Below are 18,366 nucleotides of genomic sequence, written 5' to 3' on the forward strand. Positions count from 1 at the left end.
GTGCAGGGTAGCCTAGCAGTTAAGAGCGTTGGACCAGTAACGGAAAGGTTGCTGGTTTAAATCCCTGAGCCAACTAGGTGAAAAATCTGCCGATGTGCCCTCGAGCAAGGCACTTAACCCTAATTGGTCCTGTAAGTTACTCTGGATAAGAGCGTCAGCTAAAATACAAAATATTTAAATATAAGTCAAATGCCTCAGATCCTGTAACCGGTCACATTTAGTTTTAGTTTTAAAATGCACTAGGAAGAGAGTAATATTTTATTGCAAAGTCACTGTGTTTAATAGAGACAAATGTCCTGGTTTAAATTGAACTTAGTCTGTTTTAAAGGATCCAGACCTGACCCCTCTCCTCCCTCTCTTTGTCCCCAGGATTGTGAACTATGAGATGGGTAAAGGAGCATCCAGGGCCCGCTCTCTCTGGAGGCTGGAGCCCCTCAGGATCGGGTGAGCTGATACACATGCAGCCACACACACACAACCCTACCTCACCCTCTCTAATTTCTCCATCTCCCTGCCAGATGCTCACTCACATAGACAGTGCACTCACTCACCTAGACACCAACATGCTTTCAGATACTTTTCAGGGTAGTGACACTTTCCTCCCAGGATATAAAATATATTATAAACTGGATGGTTAGAGCCCTGAATGCTGATTGGCTGACAGCCATGGTATATCAGACCCTATACCACAGGTATGGCAAAACATTTATTTTTACAGCTCTAATTACGTTGGTAACCAGTAAGGCACCTCGGGGGTTTGTAGTATATGGCCAATATACCACGGCTAAGGTCTATGTCCAGGCACTCTGCGTTGCGTGGCACACAGCCCTTAGCCGTGGTATATACAGTAGGCCATATACCACACCTCCTTGGACCTTATTGCTTAATTGTAAAACTGGTTGTTTGGATCCTGGATGCTGATTGGACAAGCAGCGTTCCAAGCCTTGCTGTATTGGTCATCACAGACACACCTATGCCTTCTAACGGTTCCATCTGAAAATGATCACTGCCTCTGCAGAATATCATGTTGCTGTCTGAATAATCTATTTTATTTATCTCAACTTGCACATTATTTCCCCTTGTTCCAGCCTAGCTTTTAGTTTGGTACAGTGGGGGTTAATATAAACCTAGCATTTAGTTTGGTACAGCGGGGTTAATATAAACCTAGCATTTAGTTTGGTACAGCGGGGTTAATATAAACCTAGCATTTAGTTTGGTACAGCAGGGTTAATATAAACCTAGCATTTAGTTTGTACAGCGGGGTTAATATAAACCTAGCATTTAGTTTGGTACAGCAGGGTTAATATAAACCTAGCATTTAGTTTGGTACAGCGGGGGTTAATATAAACCTAGCATTTAGTTTGGTACAGCGGGGTTAATATAAACCTAGCATTTAGTTTGGTACAGCGGGGGTTAATATTAACCTAGCATTTAGTTTTGTACAGCGGGGGTTAATATAAACCTAGCATTTAGTTTGGTACAGCGGGGTTAATATAAACCTAGCATTTAGTTTGGTACAGCGGGGTTAATATAAACCTAGCATTTAGTTTGATACAGTGGGGTTAATATAAACCTAGCATTTAGTTTGATACAGCGGGGTTAATATAAACCTAGCATTTAGTTTGGTACAGCGGGGGTTAATATAAACCTAGCATTTAGTTTGGTACAGCAGGGGTTAAAATTAAACTTGATCTCACTAGTACCATACATAGAGAGAACGGTGCTCAGATGAGAGGAGACGACTTTCTCTGAGCCAGTCGAAATCACGCATCAATGTCATCATCATGGACATATCCAAGTAAATGCCGATAGAAAAAAATGCTCAAACAAACGAAAATGTAGCTATTGATTGCAGGTTCAACATTTGACATGACTAAGTTAGCTGAGCTGAGCTAGCTATCAACTGACTTTATCCAGCCTGCATAGCAACCATTTTGTTTAGAATGGAAGACCCAGTCCTATTGCATAGCAACTATGCAAAACATTTTTTTTATGACCGGCTCATGTCTGTAGCAGTGCTGTAGCGCAAAAACAGTAACAGGTAAATTGCTATGTCGTCGGGCCAAACAAGTAAATGTACCTCTGACTATATTCATTATGTCATTTAAGAACAAATTCTTATTTACAATGATGGCCTACCGGGGAACAGTGAGTTAACTGCCTTGTTCAGGTGCAGAACGGCTGATTTTTTACCTTGTCAGCTCAGGGATTCAAACCAGCAACCTTTTAGTTACAGGCCCAACGCACTAACCACTAGGCTACATGGCTCCCCCTTCTTGCCATTCCAATTATACAGCACTGCCTCTTGAGCCTTATTGCTTAATTAATTATGTGTATGAGTATAATTATCTCCACATATACAAAGACTCTGCCCCAGGCACTATAACTCCAGCGGGTACTATAACCACTATAACCCCACCAGGTACTATAACCACTATAACCCCATCAGGTAATATAACCACTATAACCCCATCAGGTATTATAACCACTATAACCCCATCAGGTACTATAACCACTATAACCCCACCAGGTAATATAACCACTATAACCCCACCAGGTAATATAACCACTATAACCCCACCAGGTGCTATAACTACTATAACCCCACCAGGTATTATAACTACTATAACCCCACCAGGTAATATAACCACTATAACTCCAGCAGGTACTATAACCACTATAACCCCACCACGTACTATAACTACTATAACCCCATCAGGTACTATAACTACTATAACCCCATCAGGTAATATAACCACTATAACCCCATCAGGTACTATAACCACTATAACCCCACCAGGTAATATAACCACTATAACCCCACCAGGTACTATAACCACTATAACCCCACCAGGTAATATAACCACTATAACCCCACCAGGTACTATAACCACTATAACCCCACCAGGTAATATAACCACTATAACCCCACCAGGTACTATAACCACTATAACACCACCAGGTAATATAACCACTATAACCCCACCAGGTACTATAACCACTATAACCCCATCAGGTACTATGCCCACTATAACCCCATCAGGTAATATAACCACTATAACCCCACCAGGTACTATAACTACTATAACCCCATCAGGTAATATAACCACTATAACCCCATCTGGTACTTTAACCCCACCAGGTACTATAACTACTATTGCCCCACCAAGTAATATAACCACTATAACCCCATCAGGTACTATAACCCCATCAGGTACTATAACCGCTATAACCCCATCAGGTAGTATAACCACTATAACCCCATCAGGTACTATAACCACTATAACCCCACCAGGTAATATAACCACTATAACCCCACCAGGTACTATAACTACTATAACCCCATCAGGTAATATAACCACTATAACCCCATCAGGTACTATAACCCCATCAGGTACTATAACCGCTATAACCCCATCAGGTAGTATAACCACTATAACCCCATCAGGTACTATGCCCACTATAACCCCATCAGGTAATATAACCACTATAACCCCACCAGGTACTATAACTACTATAACCCCATCAGGTAATATAACCACTATAACCCCATCTGGTACTTTAACCCCACCAGGTACTATAACTACTATTGCCCCACCAAGTAATATAACCACTATAACCCCATCAGGTACTATAACCCCATCAGGTACTATAACCGCTATAACCCCATCAGGTACTATAACCACTATAACCCCATCACGTATTATAACCACTATAACCCCATCAGGTACTATAACCGCTATAACCCCATCAGGTAGTATAACCACTATAACCCCACCAGGTACTATAACCACTATAACCCCACCAGGTAATATAACCACTATAACCCCATCACGTATTATAACCACTATAACCCCATCAGGTACTATAACTACTATAACCCCATCAGGTACTATAACCACTATAACCCCACCAGGTAATATAACCACTATAACCCCATCAGGTACTATAACCACTATAACCCCACCAGGTACTATAACCACTATAACCCCATCAGGTATTATAACCACTATAACCCCACCAGGTAATATAACCACTATAACCCCATCAGGTAATATAACCACTATAACCCCACCAGGTATTATAACCACTATAACCCCACCAGGTAATATAACCACTATAACCCCACCAGGTAATATAACCACTATAACCCCATCAGGTACTATAACCACTATAACCCCATCAGGTACTATAACCACTATAACCCCATCAGGTACTATAACCACTATAACCCCTTCAGGTACTATAACCACTATATCCCCATCAGGTAATATAACCACTATAACCCCATCAGATACTATAACCACTATAACCCCATCAGGTACTGTAACCACTATAACCCCATCAGGTATTATAACCACTATAACCCCATCAGGTACTATAACCACTATAACCCCATCAGGTAATATAACCACTATAACCCCATCAGGTAATATAACCACTATAACCCCATCAGGTACTATAACCACTATAACCCCATCAGGTACTATAACCCCATCAGATACTATAACCACTATAACCCCATCAGGTAATATAACCACTATAACCCCATCAGGTAATATAACCACTTTAACCCCATCAGGTACTTTAACCACTATAACCCCATCAGGTATTATAACCACTATAACCCCATCAGGTACTATAACCCCATCTGGTATTATAACCACTATAACCCCATCAGGTACTATAACCCCATCTGGTATTATAACCACTATAACCCCATCAGGTACTATAACCCCATCAGGTATTATAACCACTATAACCCCATCAGGTACTATAACCCCATCAGGTACTATAACCACTATAACCCCATCTGGTATTATAACCACTATAACCCCATCAGGTACTATAACCCCATCAGGTATTATAACCACTATAACCCCATCAGGTATTATAACCACTATAACCCCATCAGGTTATAAATGGTCTCTGGAAGTTTATTTCACTGCCCAAACACATCCTGGTCCCATCTTCCGTCAGCCTTCTTATCTCTGGTCTTAGGTGACAGGTTCTCCAACAGTCATGCCACACAGTCTGACTAGCCGTTTGTACTAAGATATTTTGAAACAATGGATGTGCTTCATTGTGAAGGATGCTGAAGTGCCTGAGGCAGCGGCTGTATATCTCTTTGTCGTAAAAGACAGCATGCATCAATGTCTCTAGATTGACATAGACATTGCTATGGCAGACACATTTAGACTCCGTTGATCCCCTATCTGTCATTGAAAAAGGGTTATAGGGACCACTGCAGAATTTAGATTAACGGCTGTTTGGGTTCTTCCCCTCTTTGTGATTGGTCAGTTGGAGCGGTAGCCACATTCGCTATGGGCAGGCGTTCCGTCTGCGTCACCTGTCCACCGGTCAATACCTGGCGCTGACCGAAGAACATGGTCTGGTCTTACAGGAGAGAGAGAAGTCTGATACCAAGTCCACCTCTTTCTGCTTCAGGGCTACCAAGGTTTGTTCCCGACAAATACCAACACTATTAAGTCTTTTAATCATTCTTTGTCTTTCAAAGTAAACTTTGTTTTACATTTTCTCACAAAAAGGTGGATTGCAGTATGTTGTGGGTAAAACTAGGGCTGTGACGATACCAGTATTGCAATATTTTTTTCCATAGCAAAAAATAAAAACACGAAGCCTGCTGTATGTAAAATATGGAGTACTTTAGCTGGGAAAATACATAAATGTGACTCTGGATGACAACATAATGATGTTTGATTCCAACATTAGAGCTGTTTTCCTAAAGGAGTTAAATCCGCTTCATCCCGACCGTAGGTAAAACCATGGTATTTTCTAGAGAAAAGACTGTACCGTGCCTGAAAAAGGTCAGCGCACACAAAGACACACCTATATTTTTTAAGAGCACGTAAGATTTATCCTTTTACTTTTAAAAGGTCATCCTTGTACCCTATACACAACAATCAGTTAGTCCATAACGCTGAAATGCCAAGGAACGGTCGAAGGCAAGTCACACAGTCCATTAACAACCCAACCAATCAACACTAGGCTGGGTTTCTGTACAGCACTTTGAGATATCCGCTGATGTACGAAGGGCTATATAAATACATTTGATTTGATTTTGATTTTATTTGAACACAACCAAGGTGTATGGGGAACCAATAGAATTAGAATGCATTGTAATTATACGACGGAACCTTCATTGCATTCTACAACCACAGGGTATGGCCAGGAAGGATATGAAGAAGCAAACAGATGGACACTATCTCTGTCTGTCTGTCTGTCTGTCTGTCTGTCTGTCTGTCTGTCTGTCTGTCTGTCTGTCTGTCTGTCTGTCTGTCTGTCTGTCTGTCTGTCTGTCTGTCTGTCTGTCTGTCTGTCTGTCTGTCTGTCTGTCTGTCTGTCTGTCTGTCTGTCTGTCTGTCTGTAACTGACTGCTCCAGATTCAATGCTATTCTGCTCTACGTGGTAGTAATGACAGGCACACGCACACAATATCTGTTTACTTCTCTCACTCCTCTTTCCTATTTCCTTCTCTCTCACTCTCACTCTCTCTCTCTCTCTCTCTCTCACTTTCTCTCTCTCTCTCACTTTCTCTCGCTCTCTCTCTCTTAATCTCTATCTTTCCATCTCCCTCTCTCCCTCTCTCTCTCCCTCCCTCTCCCTTTCTCCCTCTCTCTCTCTCTCTCCCTCTCTCTCTCTCTCCCTCCTCCATCTCATCCCCATGCCCTCCCTTTCAGTATTAATGTGATGTTGATGTCCAGAAAGACACACAGTGTTATACATGGACTTTACAGTTTTTTTTACAATCGCTAGGACCCATTTCTCAATACTTAGGTCACTTTTTCAAAACTCTTTACACAGCTCTCCTAACCAACTTTCAGCTTGGCACAGCAGTTAATTTCTCATCCAAAATGCACTAAAACTACCAAAACACTTCATACATGTCTCAAATCAACTCATTCTTCCATAATACTAGCAAAGGTTGTCACCCAACAAGCACACTGTCACTCATAAAACAACGACCTAAACAACACTAACAACAGGTAGCATTACACAATGTTTTCTTTACAAAACAATAGACACCTCTCTACTGTTTAGAATTCACTGCAGTATATGTTACAGGAACGACACCTCTCTACTGTTTAGAATTCACTGCAGTATATGTTACAGGAATGACACCTCTCTACTGTTTAGAATTCACTGCAGTATATGTTACAGGAATGACACCTCTCTACTGTTTAGAATTCACTGCAGTATATGTTACAGGAACGACACCTCTCTACTGTTTAGAATTCACTGCAGTATATGTTACAGGAATGACACCTCTCTACTGTTTAGAATTCACTGCAGTATATGTTACAGGAATGACACCTCTCTACTGTTTAGAATTCACTGCAGTATATGTTACAGGAATGAATCAGACATGATGCAATACGCTTCAATATGTTTTATGTCATTTTTTGGCATTGAGTGATTCCAAAATACAGGAATTTGGATATACACCATCTACCGATATAGATACAGTAGCAATGCTAGTCAACCCTGTCTTCTGCATTTGGCCACAGGGTCTCATCCACATCACATTTTATGTCATCTTGGACAATACACCTAGGAAGAATCTTTTGGCATGTCTGGTCCATCCCTGGCAATCTTCTGCAGATATGTCCAGGCATCCAGCATTGCGTCCAGGAGGGACATTTGATTATGTGAATGGTGGTCATAAACCTTCTACCTCCATGAGGAAAATAATTCCTCTATGGGGTTGAGGAATGAAGAGTAAGGAAGGAGGAAAAGTGACACCATCCTGGGATGGGCTGCACACCACTCTGTGACCGCACGGGAGTGGTGAAATGACACATTGTCCCATACAATTACAAACGTTGTCCGATTTGGCCTCACTGCAACCCTTTCCTCACCTGGCACAACCCTTCCATAGAGGTCATCCAGGAATGAAATGAGATGCTCGGTGTTGTACGGCCCAATTAGCGGTTTGTGTAACAGCAATCCATCAGAGGATACTGCTGCACACATTGTGATGTTGGTACCCCTCTGGCCCGGGACATCCACTGTGGCTCTTTTCCCAATCACATTCCTTCCTCGCCGCCGTGTTTTGGCCAAGTTGAAACCAGCCTCATCCACAAAGATGAATATGTGGGGTGTTTGCCTGGCTTCAATCTCCATGACTCTCTAAAATAAATCCACAAGGCAACATAAGAGTTAGGCTATTACAGTAGTTTACATTATACCTAAAAACATGCCATTATGTGCCTCTGCCCTGTTTGGTTTAGTTCAAAACCAGTTCTGTATTTTATAGTCATCTTACCTGGACTTATTGGTTCCTGAGTTGCTTGACTCGTTCAGTTCCTCTCAAAGGGGACAGTGTACAACTGCTTCATCCTGACTTGATGTTGTTTCAGGACTCTAGAAATAGTTGTTATGCTTACATTGTGAATATTTCCAAATGTAATATTGCCTACCAACACTCTGTCCCGAATCTCTGTCAGTTTTATGCCATTGTTTCTGATGACCATATCAACTATTGCAGTTTCCTGCACAGCAGTGAAAATCCTACCTCTCCCACCTATAGGAGTTAACCGTTAAGCAGAAATACAAAAACAATTACACACAAGTAAGTTTGGAGGCTTTGCTCAATTTACTTCTGTAATGTTTCAGTCAGCTGCCCTTGCGGAATGCACATCTTACCTGTTGTTTTGCCGGAAATTTCTCACAATAGATGCCACTGTTGAGAGTAGCAGATTTGGCTGCACTCTCAGACCAGCCTCTTTCATTGATAGACCATGATTTATTACATGATCAATTATAGTAGCCCTAATCTCATCTGAGAATACAGCTCTTGATCTTCCTCTCAGTCTTCTTCCACCACGCATACGTACTCCTCTTCCTCTCCCTCTCCCAGACACTCTTCTTCCTCTGTCAGAGTTTTGAAAAAGTGACCTAAGTAAGAAATGGGTCCTAGCGATTGTAAAAAACTGTAATCGGTTCCTCTTTACCTGCTGTAATCAGCAGCCAGCATTCAAATCTGATGAGGTGTGAATAGGTTCTGTGTGTGTGTGTATGTGTGTGTGTGTGTGTGCGTGTGCATGCCATTAGTGGTTCTGACCTCAAAAAATGCTGTTACTGTTTCCCTGTGGCGAGTAATGAATATGCTCTCTAACATGCCTCTCTGATTAGTGTGTAATCTTCATTTGTTATGTGTGTGTGTGTGTGTGTGTGTGTGTGTGTGTGTGTGTGTGTGTGTGTGTGTGTGTGTGTGTGTGTGTGTGTGTGTGTGTGTGTGTGTGTGTGTGTGTGTGTGTGTGTGTGTGTGTATGCCATTAGTGGTTCTGACCCCAAAAAATGCTGTTACTGTTTCCCTGTGGCGAGTAATGAATATGCTCTCTAACATGCCTCTCTGATTAGTGTGTAATCTTCATTTGTTATGTGTGTGTGTGTGTGTGTGTGCGTGCGTGCGTGCTCCTTCCCACAGGAAAAGATAGAGTCAGGTACAAAGAATCGAGACATAGAAGGTATGGGAGTAGCAGAGATCAAGTATGGGGACTCCGCCTGCTTCGTGATGCACGTGGCTACAGGTCTGTGGCTGTCCTACCAGGCGCCTGACGCTAAAGCCTCCCGCATAGGACCCCTGAAGAGAAGGGTGGGTTATTATACATGTTCACTGTACTGATGGTGTGGAAGAAGTGTGTAAAAGTCACAACCTTGTTCTTTGAAAAAATGTACTTTCAAATAATAATTGAAGCGGCGATCAGCAGTTGAAACAATAACTAAGCGTTCTGTTTCGGTAAAAAGCTGAGGGACGGGGCTGGAGAAATGTAACCACTCTCAAATTCATCGACAGAGCTATGGATGCAAGGACTGACCATGCATTATATACAAATGATAGTTTTAACCATGTTTTGAGGCTACACAGTGTTTATTTAACATCGGAGTAAAATAAGCTTATATTTTAGGTTCTGATGAGGTACGCCATAAGCTCATGAGGTATTTATGGGTTATATTGTGGGTCAATGGGTACATTGATTCTTGAAGTTTAATCATACACTTGTTAACTTGAAAATGAGATGTACTGTAGGTCTGTGGCTAATGAAATCACTGCACTGTATACTACTGTAAGTATGCCTCTCTCAACAGTAGCAGGACGCTGTTCAGTGAAACCAGAGTCGTCATAATAAAATGACTCAATCAGTCTTTATGGTTTAAGCACATTGATACATACTTTATACTACCATAGATGGGTTGGTTGATTAGCAACAAAACCGACCTGTACATAACTATGGGGTAAACCAGACAGGGTTGGCTTGGATTGTTGATAACTTGTAAACTAGATTTTGTCTCCAATGTTCATTGAAAACATAAATAAAGTTGTACTTTATCTCTCAAATACATCGTTACAGTTGTTGGCTAGCTAGATAGCTAGCAAGCATTTTTTTTTTGCCATATTAGCGAGTCACTTGCGATTCCCCACACATGGCAGTTTCTTATCATTGTTGCTAGATCTCTGGCGATCCAGAATCACAACACACTGACTTCTGCCCCTTTGAAGCGCACACATCGTTTTTGTAATGTTGTCACCTAACCAGTCTATAAGTGGGGCTCCCGAGTGGCACAGCGGTCTAAGGCACTGCATCTCAGTGCAAGCGGTGTCACTAGGTGTGATATATTCAGCAGACTGCTGGCATTACACATCTGGCTAAAAGACTACTGTAGCTCTGCTGGAGTCACTTTTATTGATAACTGTGACACCTTCTGGAAACAGAAGGTACTCTACATGAATGACGGAGTCCATCAAAATCATCTTGGCTCCTGGACTCTGTCCACGCATTTCAACGCTGCGTTGAAACAATGACTGGTAAATGATCCAAGACCAGCTCAGTTAATCCCTACCGTTGTGACAATGAGTCATCATAATGCTGCATCAAATGTACATGATCTTAGGGGCATTGGCAAACACAATGTAAGTCATTTAATTTATGTGCTCCTAATTGCACTGAATACCTGTTTATCCTACAGCTATTGTAAGCAGTAATCATGAGCTTATAAACCAAAGTTACACTGTTAGCACTGAGGCGGTGTGCAATAGTAGGAAGACCACTTCATGCAGCTCACCCTGCGCTATCAGCTCCAATGTAAATTACATGAGTAATTCTACCTCTGATAAGCTTCCCAGTAAAGCATTACAAACAATCAAGCCACCCAGAAAGTGCTAAAAATAGCCCCATATTAACATATGTAGCCTAAGAAACAAGGTCCATGAAGTCAATAACTTGCTTGTAACAGATGACATTCGTATTCTGACTATCTCTGAAATTCACTTAGATAATACCTTTGATGATACAGTGGTAGCAATACATGGTTATAACATCTACCGAAAAAACAGAAATGCCAACGGAGGTGGTGTTTCGGTCTATATTCAGAACCACATTCCTGTAAAGCTTAGAGACGATCTAATGTTAAATACTGTTGAAGTAATATGGCTACAGGTTCATCTGCCTCACCTAAAGCCCATTCTGGTGGGAAGCTGCTATAGACCACCAAGTGCTAACAGTCAGTATCTGGATAATATGTGTGAAATTCTTGATAATGTTTGTGACATCAACAGAGAAGTATATTTTCTGGGTGATTTAAATATTGACTGGTTATCATCAAGCTGCCCACTCAGGAAAAAACTTGTAACCAGTCGCTGAAAACTGGATCAGATTGTCAGTCAACCTACCAGGGTAGTTACAAACAGCCTAGGAATTAAATCATCAACATGTACTGATCACATTTTTACTAAAGCTGCAGATATTTGCTTGAAAGCAGCATCCAAATCCATAACATGTAGTGATCACAATATAGTAGCCATATCTAGGAAAACCAAAGTTCCAAAGGCTGGGCCTAATATAGTGTATAAGAGGTTTTGTAGTGATTCTTATGTTGATGATGTAAAGAATATTTGCTGGTCTGTGGTGTGTAATGAGGAGCAACCAGATCCTGCACTTGACGCATTTATGAAACTACTTATTCCAGTTACTAATAAACACACACCCATTAAGAAAATGACTGTAAAAACTGTTAAATCCCCATGGATTGATGAGGAATTGAAAATTTGTTGGGTTGAGAGGGATGAGGCAGAAGGCATGGCAATTAAGTCTGGCAGCCCAACTGATTGGCAAACGTACTGTAAATTAAGAAATTATGTGACTAAACTAAATAAAACGAAAAGAAACTAAACTATGAAACAATGATAAATTATATAAAGAATGATAGTAAAAAGCTTTGGGGCACCTTAAATGACATTTTTGGGGAAAAGGCCAACTCAGGTCCTTCATTCATTGAATCAGATGGCTCCTTCATCACAAAGCACGCTAATATTGCAAACTACTTTAATTACTTTTTCATTGGCAAGATAAGCAAACTTAGGGATGACATGCCAGCAACAAATGCTGACACTACACAGCCAAGTATATCGAACCAAATTCTGAAAGACAAGAACTGTACTTTTGAATTCCATAGTCAGTGTGGAAGAGGTGAAAAGATTATTGTTGTCTATCAACAATGACAAGCCACCAGGGTCTGACAATCTAGATGGAAAATTACTGAGAATAATAGCAGATGATATTGCCACTCCTATTTGCCACATCTTAAATTTAAGACTACTAGAGAGCGTGTGCCCTCAGGCCTAGAGGGAAGCTAAAGTCATTCCGCTACCCAGGAATAGTAAAGCCCCCTTTACTGGCTCAAATAGCCGACCAATCAGCCTGTTACCAACCCTTAGTAAACTTCTGGAAAAAATTGTGTTTGACCAGATACAATGCTATTTTACAGTAAACAAATTGACAACAGAATTTCAGTATGCTTATAGTGAAGGACACTCAACAAGCACAGCACTTACACAAATGACTGATGATTGGCTGAGAGAAATTGATGATAAAATGATTGTGGGGGCTGTCTTGTTATACTTCAGTGCAGCTTTTAACATTATTGATCATAGTCTGCTGCTAGAAAAACGTATGTGTTATGGCTTTACTCCCCCTGATATAATGTGGATAAAGAGTTACTTGTCTAACAGAACACGGAGGGTGTTCTTTAATGGAAGCCAATCAAATATATTCCAGTTAGAATCAGGAATTCCCCAGGGTAGCTGTTTAGGCCCCTTGATTTTTCAATTTTTACTAACGACATGCCACTGACTTTGAGTAAAGCCAGAGTTTCTATGTATGCGGATTAACACTATCACGTCAGCTACTACAGCGACTGAAATGACAGCAACACTCAACAAAGAGCTGCAGTTAGTTTCAGAGTGGGTGGCAAGGAATAAGTTAGTGCTAAATATTTCTAAAACGAAAAATATTGTATTTGGAACAAAACACTCACTAAACCCTAAACCTCAACTAAATCTTGTAATAAATAATGTGGAAATTGAGCAAGTTGAGATGACTAAACTGCTTGGAGTAACACTAGATTGTAAACTGTCAGGGTCAAAACATATTGATGCAGTAGTAGCTAAGATGGGAAGAAGTCTGTCTATAGTAAAGCGATGCTCTGCCTTCTTAACAACACTATCAACAAGGCAGGTCCTACAGGCCCTAGTTTTGTCGCACCTTGACTACTGTTCAGTCGTGTGGTCAGGTTCCACAAAAAGGACTTAGGAAAATTGCAATTGGCTCAGAACAGGGCAGCACGGCTGGCCATTGGATGTACAAAGAGAGCTAATAAAGATAATATGCATGTCAATCTGTCCTGGCTGAAAGTGGAGGAGAGATTGACTTCATCACTACTTTTATTTATGAGAGGTATTGAACATGTTGAATGCACAGAGGAGTCTGTCTAAACTACTGGCACACAGCTTGGACACCCATGCATAACCCACAAGACATGCCACAAGAGGTCTCTTCACAGTCCCCAAGTCCAGAACAGACTATGTAAGGCACACAGTACTACATAAAGCCATGACTACATGGAACTCTATTCCTCATCAAGTAACTGACGCAAGCAGTAAAATTAGATATAAAAAAACAGATAAAAAAACACCTTGTGGAACTGCGGGGACTGTGAAGCAACACAAACATTGACACACACACACACACACACACACACACACACACACACACACACACACACACACACACACACACACACACACACACACACACACACACACATACAATAACATACACACTATACATACACATGGATTTAGTACTGTAGATATGTGGTAGTGGTGGAGTAGGGGCATGAGGGCACACAGTGTGTTGTGAAATCTGTGAATGTATTGTTATGTTTTAAAATTGTATAAACTGCCTTAATTTTGCTGGACCCCGGGAAGATTAGCTGCTGCTTTGGCAGCAGCTAACGGGGATCCATAATAAATACAAATACAAATACTACAGTCCCTGGTTCGAATCCAGGCTGTATCACATCCAGCCATGATTGGGAGTCCCATAGGGCGGCGAACAATTGGCCCAGCGTCATCCGGGTTTGGCCAGGGTAGGCCGTCATTGTAAATAAGAATTTGTTCTTAACTGACTTGCCTGTTTAAATACAGTTGAAGTTGGAAGTTTACATACACCTTAGCCAAATACATTTGAACTCAGTTTTTCACAATTCCTGACTTTTAATCCTAGTAAACATTCCCTGTCTTAGGTCAGTTATGATCACTGCTTTATTTTAAGAATGTGAAATGTCAGAATAATAGTAGAGACAATGGTTTATTTCAGCTTTTATTTCTTTCATCACATTCCCAGTGGGTCAGAAGTTTACATGCACTCAATTAGTATTTGGTAGCATTGCCTTTAAATTGTTTCACTTGAGTCAAACGTTTCGGGTATTTGGCCTATTTCTCCTGACGGAGCTGGTGTAACTGAGTCAGATTTGTAGGCTTCCTTGCTCACACACACTTTTTCAGTTCTGCCCACAAATTTTCTATAGGATTGAGGTCAGGGCTTTGTGATGGCCACTCCAATACCTTGACTTTGTTGTCCTTAAGCCATTTTGCCACAACTTTGGAAGTATGCTTTGGGTCATTCTCCATTTGGAAGATCAATTTGCGACCAAGCTTTAACTTCCTGACTGATGTCTTGAGATGTTGCTTCAATATATCCACATCATTTTCCTTCCTTATGTTGTCATCTATTTTGTGAAGTGCACCAGTCCCTCCTGCAGCAAAGCACCCCCACAACATGATGCTGCCATGCTTCACGGTTGGGATGGTGTTCTTCGGCTTGCAAGCATCCCTCTTTTTCCTCCAAACATAACGATGGTCATTATGGCCAAACAGTTCTATCTTTGTTTCATCAGACCAGAGGACATTTCTCCAGAAAGTATGATCTTTGTTCCCATGTGCAGTTGCAAACCGTAGTCCGGCTTTTTTATGGCGGTTTTGGAGCAGTGGCTTCTTCCTTGCTGATTGGCCTTTCAGGTTATATCGATATAGGACCCGTTTTACTGTGGATATAGATACTTTTGTACCTGTATCCTCCAGCATCTTCACAAGGTCCTTTGCTGTTGTTCTGGGATTGATTTGCACTTTTCGCACCAAAGTACGTTCATCTCTAGGAGACAGAATGCTTCTCCTTTCTTAGCGATATGACGGCTGCGTGGTCCCATGGTGTTTATACTTGGGTACTATTGTTTGTACAGATTAACCTTCAGGCGTTTGGAAATTGCTCCCAAGGATTAACCAGACCTGTGGAGGTCTCCAATATTCTTTCTGAGGTCTTGGATAATTTATTTTGCTTTTCCCATGAAGTCAGGCAAAGAGGCACTGAGTTTGAAGGTAGGCCTTGAAATACATCCACAGGTACACCTCCAATTGACTCAAATGATGTCAATTAGCCTATCAGAAGCTTCTAAAGCCATGACATCATTTTCTGGAATTTTTCAAGCTGTTTAAAGGCACAGTCAACTTAGTGTATGTGAACTTCTGACCCACTGGAATTGTGATACAGTGAATTATAAGTGAAATAATCTGTCTGTAAACAATTGCTGGAAAAAGTCGATGTCCTAACCAACTTGGCAAAACTATAGTTTGTTAACAAAATTTGTGGAGTGGTTGAAAAACGAGTTTTAATGACTCCAACCTAAGTGTATGTAAACTTCCGACTTCAACTCTACATACAAAGTAGTGGGCTCATCTGGTGTGGGTATTGCATATTGGAACAGACCATAGGTGAAAAAATAGTCCCTATAAAGAGATTACCTAATCAGTGGATTAAAGGCTAGTGGGATGGTTTCCAGCTGGCTTGTTGTCAAGGTGACCTGGCCTGTGAGCAGAGCAGAGGTGGTGTTTGTTGTCTCTGGCCACTGGCCCAGGATGAGCTGCATAATACCCAGCGGAGAATGGGAGATGGAGAGAGAGAAGAGCCAGTGGGAAGGGAGAGAGAGAAGAGCTGGTGGGAAGGGAGAGAGAGAGAGAGAGAGAGAGAAGAGCCGGTGGGAAGGGAGAGAGAGAGAGAAGGGCTGGTGGGAAGGGAGAGAGAGAGAGAAGGGCTGGTGGGAAGGGAGAGATAGATAGGTAGAGAGAAGAGCTGATGGGAAGGGAGAGATAGATAGGTAGAGAGGAGAGCTGATGGGAAGGGAGAGATAGATAGGTAGAGAGGAGAGCTGATGGGAAGGGAGAGATAGATAGGTAGAGAGAAGAGCCAGTGGGAAGGGAGAGAGAGAGAGAGAGAGAGAGAAGAGCTGGTGGGAAGGGAGAGAGAGAGAGAGAGAGAGAGAGAGAAGAGCTGGTGGGAAGGGAGAGATAGATAGATAGATAGATAGATAGATAGATAGATAGATAGATAGATAGATAGATAGATAGATAGATAGATAGATAGATAGAGAGATAGATAGATAGATAGATAGATAGATAGATAGATAGATAGATAGATAGATAGATAGATAGATAGATAGATAGATAGATAGATAGATAGATAGATAGATAGATAGATAGATAGATAGATAGATAGATAGATAGATAGATAGATAGATAGATAGATAGATAGATAGATAGATAGAGAAGAGCCGGTGGGAAGGGAGAGAGAGAGAGAAGGGCTGGTGGGAAGGGAGAGATAGATAGAGAGAAGAGCTGATGGGAAGGGAGAGATAGATAGGTAGAGAGGAGAGCTGGTGGGAAATGAGATATCGAGAGAGAGAGAAGGGCCGCTGGGGAGGGAAAAAGAGCGATAGAGAGACGAGCTGGTGGGAAGGAATTTGAGAGAAGAGCTAGTGGCAGAGCTGCTAACTCTCACGCTTTGGCCGTGAGACACGCATTTGACCCTCTTCTCACAGCACACCTCTTTTATATCTCACTTACTGAAAAGCTTTTATTTTTCTAATTAGTCCATTGTATAGTCAGCATGTTAACTTTTCAACTGTGCTCCAAATCGTTTTGAAATAGGAGCATCTGTGCCTTCAATTTAACATCACGAGCTGAACCTTTATTATTGTCCTGTCTTGCCACAACACATTGCAACACATTGAAACATATGATTGGTCTAGTCATGTAAAGGATCAAGGGGATTGGATGCATGTTTTTAAGAAACGCCCCTCTAGATTAGAGTGGCGCTGAATGGAGGGAACGTTCTCCGCGGATTTTTAAAACTGTAAAAAGAGCAGCACGAGAGCGCTGTTTTATGTAAATGTTAAATTAGGTTGCTGTTATTCACTGACCCTTTTGCAGAATGCAGCCTTTTGACAGCATGTACTAAAGTGGATTTAATCCACACTTACATTAGTCCCCTCGTTTGGTCATTGGCATTTAGGTTGTGACAAGGAAAAGGCCGCAGACAGACCTACAGAATGTTTTCACAGGGTTTGTTTTGTAGGGTGACCTGATTTGGAACTATGAATAAATCTATTTATTTTTTTATGTAGGGGCAGATTTATGTCATCTTCCCTTCGGGAGATTTTATTAGCTATTTAATGTATTTAGTCTGATCAGTGGAACAATTCTCCTTCTTGACAATGTGCTGAAATATACTGTAATTAATGTTATAGTCAGCAACAACACTACTGTTATTCCCCATACTTATTCTACTATTCCACTTCTTCCCAGTTCTGCCCGTATCATCCCATATTTGAAATCTGATATGCCTAGAGGTGTCTTTGAAAATGAATTATATGAGGGTATTATTGAATAAAGTGTCAAACCACCTAAAAAATATGTCCCCTAAAAATATTTACATAATTAACATTTCATCCCCCAAAAATCTCAAAGTAACAAAGTTGTTGAATTTTGAATGTACATTTAATGTTCAAAGCATCCTGAGTACACCTAATTTTCCACCCTGGCCATAGGCCTAAGCCATGTAAAAAACATATTGAAGGAAAATCTTCCCGAGGGAGGACCCCCAGTCCCCCATCTAGGGACTGTGCCAGGGGACAATGAAATTCACATAGAAAATCTCACTCCAAGCTTTC

The 18,366-nt window shown here is 41.3% G+C and overlaps 1 protein-coding gene across 5 annotated transcripts in view; it reads left to right on the forward strand.

Moving 5' to 3' along the window:
* LOC106608253 (ryanodine receptor 3) overlaps positions 1-18,366 on the forward strand; it is a 288,745-nt gene that overhangs the window by 69,045 nt on the left and 201,334 nt on the right. For all 5 annotated transcript variants that reach the window (XR_006770345.1, XM_045721102.1, XM_045721103.1 and 2 more), the window contains 3 exons: positions 370-444; positions 5,302-5,458; positions 9,452-9,619. Coding sequence is in view for 4 of the 5 variants with exons in the window: in XM_045721102.1 (XP_045577058.1) it covers positions 370-444; positions 5,302-5,458; positions 9,452-9,619 (400 nt within the window). In the remaining variant the exon portion in view is untranslated. The remainder of the gene's footprint in view (positions 1-369; positions 445-5,301; positions 5,459-9,451; positions 9,620-18,366) is intronic.

This window comes from Salmo salar, chromosome ssa06 (genome assembly GCF_905237065.1).
Source record: "Salmo salar chromosome ssa06, Ssal_v3.1, whole genome shotgun sequence".
Lineage (NCBI taxonomy): Eukaryota > Metazoa > Chordata > Actinopteri > Salmoniformes > Salmonidae > Salmo > Salmo salar.